At 54.2% G+C, this 6,666-nt stretch overlaps 1 protein-coding gene across 3 annotated transcripts in view; it reads left to right on the top strand.

The window, feature by feature from the left end:
• Window positions 1-880: 880 nt before the first annotated feature.
• Capn1 (calpain 1) overlaps window positions 881-6,666 on the top strand; it is a 24,630-nt gene continuing 18,844 nt past the window's right edge. The window contains exons 1-6 of one of the 3 annotated variants that reach the window (XM_021190089.2): window positions 881-979; window positions 2,189-2,456; window positions 2,590-2,659; window positions 2,961-3,079; window positions 5,253-5,386; window positions 5,500-5,668. In XM_021190089.2, the coding sequence (XP_021045748.1) occupies window positions 2,190-2,456; window positions 2,590-2,659; window positions 2,961-3,079; window positions 5,253-5,386; window positions 5,500-5,668 (759 nt within the window). In that variant the 5' untranslated portion in view covers window positions 881-979; window position 2,189. Of the gene's footprint in view, window positions 980-1,015; window positions 1,350-1,503; window positions 1,588-2,188; window positions 2,457-2,589; window positions 2,660-2,960; window positions 3,080-5,252; window positions 5,387-5,499; window positions 5,669-6,666 lie in introns of those variants that run through there. The other 2 variants (XM_029543380.1, XM_029543375.1) reach the window with 2 other exon arrangements.

The following is a 6,666-nucleotide window of genomic DNA, read 5'->3' as shown; positions in this document are numbered from 1 at the left end:
TTCCATGTATGTGCACACATAAATAAAACAAAAATCTGAACCCTTGAATCTGCCTAACCCTGCCACTCTCCCCTCTTTTCTCCCCGGAGTAAGCAACATCCGCTACACCTCAGATCCTCTACCTGCCTAGGCTTTCTTCAGGCACCACCCTACCTCTCCCCGCCCACCCCACCCCCCCCCGCTCCCGGCCACACGCATCTCCTCACCCCTACCATAGTCCCTGTGTTTGGATCAGGCTTCAGCCGGGAAAAGTGTGTGGACCAACCCTTCCTCTCCATTAACTATGAAGGCAGAGGCGTCTTTCTCATCTTACGCCCAGCTGAGTACAAAGCCCAGGTGCGAAAGCCAGACGCAGTCAGCTTTTAACTTTTGGAGTGTCAAGGTGCCTAGAATCCCAAGAAAAGTAGGCACCATCTATTCAATGAATGTTTGTCCATCTTATGTAGCCTGCATAGACCATGCTGTGACCTCCATACCTGTGAAGAGCCCTGAGCCTTGGGACCGCTCCAATACCTCTGCATCCTTGGCGCTTCAAACTCTTGTAGTGCGCCCAGCGGAATCTGCAGGTCCTGGGTAGGCCTGCCCTGGTGTTCGGGGCCTCTGCTGCCCTCTCCCGGGTCAGGTAACCCCCATAAGGGAGCTGATCCCAGGTGCGCAGACCAAGAACTTGAAAGAGAAGTCCAGAATGCTACACAAAGATTGGCTGAGGCCATTGTCCCTCTTTTTCTTCTTCACGGTTGGGGAAATCGAGGCACGGATTTACCTAAGGTCGTGCAGGGAATGCGCAAAGACCGCTAGGGCGCAGTGCTAGCTCTGCAGGCCTGCGCCCTAAGGTGAGGGGGTGGGGAGCTGGCTCAGCCCTACAGCGGGTCTGCGGCAGGGACCGGCCGGGGTGGGGCTACCGTTTGTCTAGCGTCCGGCAGAAGTCAGCTCTCACCCAGCCAGGGGCAGCTCCAGCAAGCAGTTGTGGCCACCAGAGGTAATTCCTGCTTCGCCGAGCGTCGGCTAAGCTGGAAGACAGCTGCAACCCAGAGGCACGCGGGGGCGCAGGAGGCTGGTGGAGGACTGTGTTGGCGGCGTCACTGAGCCGGATCGTCCCCAGTACCTTCCCGGAGGGCGACATAGGGTGGGGCCGGCGGCTCTGCAACTCGAGCTGCGGCCCTAGTTAAAAATACCCCTTGCCCTACCCTCTCTCTGGCCGGCGGTGCCCTTCTGTCCCAGTCCAACCCTTCTCACCCGGACCGGCGACCGGCTCCTCCCGGGAGGCAACTCTGCCATTTACCAATTTGTCCTCTCGCAGAGCTGGCTTAGAGCCTGCGGAGGAAGGGAAGGACTGAAAGGCACCCTAAGTAAGAGATAGTAAAAAAAGTGTTGCGGGGGAGATAAGGGAGAGCCTAGAGGGAGCGGGTAAGAGCCTCTGGAGTAGGTGGAGGACCAGGGAGGGAGGGACCAGGGCCGAGGGGCGGTGGAGGAGGGCGGGGAGGAGGGCAGGGAGGAGCGCTCTTCCTGGTTGGGCCCTGCCCTGAGCTGCCACCAAGGAAGCCAGCCCCGGGGACCGCAGCAATCTCCCAAACTCCCCTTCCCCAGGTAAGAAGTTGGGCGTCCAGACCCAGGCCACTGCTTCTGGGGCTAGGGGGCTGTCGCTGATCAGTCCTGTGTGCTTCTGTGTGCTTGCGCGAGGGGTAAGGGTCAGGAAGCAGCTCAACCCAGGCGCTCAGCTCAACCTGTCCGGCTGGACCTGGGCCAATGTCCAGTGCTCTGATGTTCAGCTTGTGGAAGGACATTAGTGCCTGGAGTTTTCAGTTCCTAAGCCGAGGAAAGGGGCAAATGAACTAGATGCTTGGCAGCTTTGTGGAAGGGGCGGGGGGTGTTACAGGCGGGCAACCGGGGTCAGAGATCATACCTGGAGTGCCTCTGCTCTCTGCTGCTGTGGCTGGTCTCCACCCTATACTGCCTGCCTGGATGGCTGACACCAAACTGTCACCTCTGGACGGTAGGAACAGGGAAAAGGGAGGTGGTGACCAGGGTACCTAGAAACTGGACACCCCTTACTGGGAGTCCCAGGCTCTGTAAAGTGGGCAGTGACCCATGTTTGGGGAGGAAGGAGTCCAAGAGAATGCCGGCAGGCAGGAGTTGTGTTTTATCCTTGGGAAGGCCTGCATTTCTACCAGGCCCATGTGTTCCCCAGGATGGCAGAGGAGTTAATCACACCTGTGTATTGCACGGGGGTGTCGGCCCAAGTGCAGAAGAAGCGGGACAAGGAGCTGGGCTTGGGCCGCCATGAAAACGCCATCAAGTACCTGGGCCAGGATTATGAAAATCTGCGGGCGAGATGCCTGCAGAGCGGGGTCCTCTTCCAAGACGAGGCCTTCCCTCCGGTTTCTCATAGCCTGGGCTTCAAGGAACTGGGTCCCCATTCCTCTAAAACCTATGGCATCAAATGGAAGCGGCCTAGGGTAAGAGGGCCACTCTGGGTGGAACTTGGTTCTGATGGGGGCGGCAATGGGGCTGGGCCCCCCATTATTTGCGGTTTCTGGGTACCAGTTTCTAGGAGGGACTGGCCCGGGAACATGACCGTGGGTCTTGTAGGAACTGATGTCAAACCCCCAGTTCATCGTGGATGGAGCCACCCGGACAGACATCTGCCAGGGAGCACTGGGTAGGCCCCCAGGGGTGGGGTTCTGGGCGTTTTCCCCATTGTAGTTCCCTGCTCCTGTTCCATTGGGCACTGCCCCAACTCCTCCCTCCTGCAGGTCCAGACAGGCTTTGGCTATCAGCATAGGTGCTGGTTTGCCTAGATTCCTGTTTTTTTTTTTTTTCTGTAAGCGGAAAGTGGAGGAGAGATGAAGGGTACCCCACCCAGGGAATCCCAGGTGGCCCCCTGCATCCCACATACACAGCACCTCCCTCCCCTGGGCAGAACCCAAGAGCAAACCTGATGAGGGTCTTTCCTATCTCAGGGGACTGTTGGCTTCTGGCTGCCATTGCCTCCCTCACCCTCAACGAGACTATTCTGCACCGAGTGGTTCCCTACGGCCAGAGCTTTCAGGACGGCTACGCCGGCATCTTTCATTTCCAGGTGAAGGTCCCTGCACCCTCCCTGGGCCAGAGGCGTAGCTGGCATTAGGGAGATGGGAAAGGATGGCCCACAGCACTGTGAAGCTGAGATGGCCGGGGCCATGCCCTGCGAGGGCAGCCCTCCCTCCGGAAGGTATTTGGCCTCTCTGTGCCACCTCTGGTCAGTCATGTGTGAATGGTCAGGCAGGTATCTTCAGTTTGCAGCTCTCCTAGGTAAGGCTGTGCTTAGCAGAGAAAGTGTGGAAGGGGTGCTTTTTCTCCACCCCAGCCTCAGTTTCCCCATCTTCACGTGTCAGTTCACCCTTTTCCCAGTTTCCCAGCTTTGGCAAACCTGACGGAGTGTAGGGGGAAAGACAGACACAGCGTTTAACCACCATTCCCTGATGTTTCTGACATGACCCACTTTTCAGGTTACATTAGTGAATTCTCCAGGAGCTGGTGTTGAGAGGCACACCCCAAAAGTCTTGGCTGAGGCCTTTCTTTCTTTCTTTCTTTCTTCTTTCTTTCTTTCTTTCTTTCTTTCTTTCTTTCTTTCTTTCTTTCTTTCTTTTCTTTTCTTTTTCTTTTTTTGTTTTTTCGAGACAGCGTTTCTCTGTGTAGCCCTGGCTGTCCTGGAACTCACTCTGTAGACCAGGCTGGCCTCGAACTCAGAAATCTGCCTGCCTCTGCCTCCCCAGTGCTGGGATTAAAGGTGTGTGCCACCATGCCCAAAAGGTGTGTGCCACCATGCCCAGCTGGTTGAGACTTTTCCTACCATGATGATCCCAGTCAGCCTGAAGGGGTCTCTGTTTTTCTCCCTTCTGCCTAATTCGGCCCCACTACCTCATTTTGCCCTGGCCAAGAAGAAATGGCAGCTACTACTCTATGCTGAGTGCCCCACACCTAGCCAGCTCTAGTCACCCTTTTCCCTACCCCTTCCCTCAAATATCCAATCTACTCCTCTTCCAGCTTCTAACTGGCACATTCAGTACCTCTTCCCAAATCCTTCAACAATCCTCTTCCTACCTCATTATTCTGGGCTTCTCCCTGCAACAATTTTTGGTGTTCTCCAAAGCTTCTGCCTAGGCAGCCTAGGCCTGCATCCCTGGGGTAAATCTGGTGATTTTGGGAACCAGCCTGCCCATCTGTGGTTGAGGGTCTGGGCACAACATTGTCTTTCCACATCTCCTACTTACTTCCATACTCAGGCTTAAAATAGGGAGGCAAGGGGCTGTGAAGCTGAGATGGCTGGGGCCACGCCCTGTGCGGACAGCCCTCCCTCTGGAAGGTATTTGGCCTCTCTGTGCTAAGAGCACTAGTTGCTCCTTCAGGGTTCCTGAGTTCAATTCCAGCAACCTCATGGTGCCTCACAATCATCTATAATGTGATCTGATGCTCTCTTCTGTAGTACAGACGTAACAGAAAGACTTATATACATAAATTAAAAAACAGGAAGGCAAGTGAGAGGGGGCAGGACCTAGGGTTGCTTTGAGGAGGAGCATGGGCTGGAGGCCTTCTTGCCCTCACCCTCTCCCATATCTGAAGGCGAGCCTTGTTCTGACTTGTTCATCTAAAAATTCTAATTCCATTTATTTATAGTTGTGTGTGTGTGTTGATGAGGATTAACAGTGTGTCTGTGTAAAGGGCAGAGGACAACTTGCAGGGTCAGTTCTTCCCTTCCATCCTGTGGATCCTAGGACTTCACTCCAGCTCTCAGGCTTAGAGGCTAACAGCTAGACCCCCAGACCCCCCAGAACCATCAGGCTTAGAGGCTAACAGCTAGACCCCCAGCCCTCCCCCCCCCCAGAGCCATCAACATGGTCCAGATCTGGTTTTGTGGTATTGTTTTGTTTTTCAGACATAGTCTTACTACTATGTGGCCCTGGCTGTCCTGGAACTTACTGTGTAGATCAGGTTGTCTTTGAACTCACAGAGATTACCTCCTGAGTGCTGAGACACCTTTAGGTGTCTATGGTTGTGGTACCCTGGATGAGGAGGGTTTGAGTGACTGTATACTCTAGAAGACAAGAGGCATGCCTATATGAATGTGTGTGTGTGTGTGTGTGTGTGTGTGTGTGTGTTACACATGCACCCAGCATAAGGATCTAGACTCATGCATTTAGTAAGCCCAGATGAAGCTGGAGCTGAGGCCTGGGGGCCCCAGGGCAAGTGCTGACTTTGTCCCTTCCCCACAGCTGTGGCAGTTTGGGGAGTGGGTAGACGTGGTTGTGGATGACTTGCTGCCCACCAAGGACGGGAAGCTGGTGTTCGTGCACTCTGCCCAGGGCAATGAGTTCTGGAGCGCCCTGCTTGAGAAAGCCTATGCTAAGTGAGTAAGGTCCCCGGGGCATATCTCGGTCTCCAGGGGTGGAGGGGCGGCCCTGGCCCTCTTACCTGGTCCTGCTTTGATGATGCTACTAACCGACCTGGAGCTGCCCACAGAGTGAATGGCAGCTATGAGGCCCTTTCGGGAGGCTGTACCTCAGAGGCCTTCGAGGACTTTACCGGTGGGGTCACTGAGTGGTACGATCTGCAGAAGGCCCCCAGCGACCTCTACCAGATCATTCTAAAGGCCCTGGAACGAGGCTCCCTGCTGGGCTGCTCCATTAATGTGAGTGATGTCTAAGTTCCTCTGGCAAACCCTAAGCTCATCTTCAACGCACCACTCACCCCCTCCTCACCTCATTTCCACTGAGGATGAGCCCCGCCCATCACCTCCTCCTTATCACCCATCCTGTACTCCCTGTCCCCCACTTCTTCCTTCAAGCCTGAGCGGTGCCCCAGCTTGTTCCCCAGCTCCCTCCCTTCTCATTCTTGTTTGTTTGTTTGTTTGTTTGTTTTAATTTAACATGCATTGGTGCTTTTCCTGTATGTATGTCTGTGTGAAGGTGTCAAGTCCCTGGAACTGGAGTTACAGACAGCTGTGTGCTGGGAATTGAACCTGGGTCCTCTGGGAGAGCAGCCATTTCTGCAGGCAGCACATATACTAAAATTGGAACAATACGGAGTAGATTAGCAAGGTCTTCATTCTGATGACCGTGGTCGGAGGCCCTTCCAGTCCAGTGCTTCAGCCCTCGGATGCAATCTCTTTCCTGTTCTTGACTTTACCCATGGCTGGCTCCTCCTCCCTCCTCCTTTCCTTTCTCCTTGCTTATGGTTGTCTGCCCAGCAATTCCCACAGCCACCTCTAGCCCTCCCTAGCCCCATGCTTGGTCATTCCACACCAGCATCCAGGCTATCCTCAGCCACACAATGCTATGGAGCCCAACACAAAATCTCAGAATCTTTCTTAAAACACTGAGATCTTTTTTATTATTATTATTATTTTAAAGATTTATTTATTTATTACACTGAGATCTTAAAATCTGTGAATTGACTAAGCCATCCCCAAGTGTGAACTCTGTGAATGACAATGCCTTGCTACAATGTCTTAAGAGCATGTACTGCTCTTAAAGAATACCCAAGCCGGGCGTGGTGGCGCACGCCTTTAATCCCAGCACTCAGGAGGCAGAGGCAGAGGCAGGCGGATTTCTGAGTTCGAGGCCAGCCTGGTCTACAGAGTGAGTTCCAGGACAGCCAGGGCTACACAGAGAAACCCTGTCTCGAAAA

Source organism: Mus pahari, chromosome 1, assembly GCF_900095145.1.
Source record: "Mus pahari chromosome 1, PAHARI_EIJ_v1.1, whole genome shotgun sequence".
Taxonomy (NCBI): Eukaryota; Metazoa; Chordata; class Mammalia; order Rodentia; family Muridae; genus Mus; species Mus pahari.
This window is presented reverse-complemented; position numbering and strand designations above follow the sequence as displayed.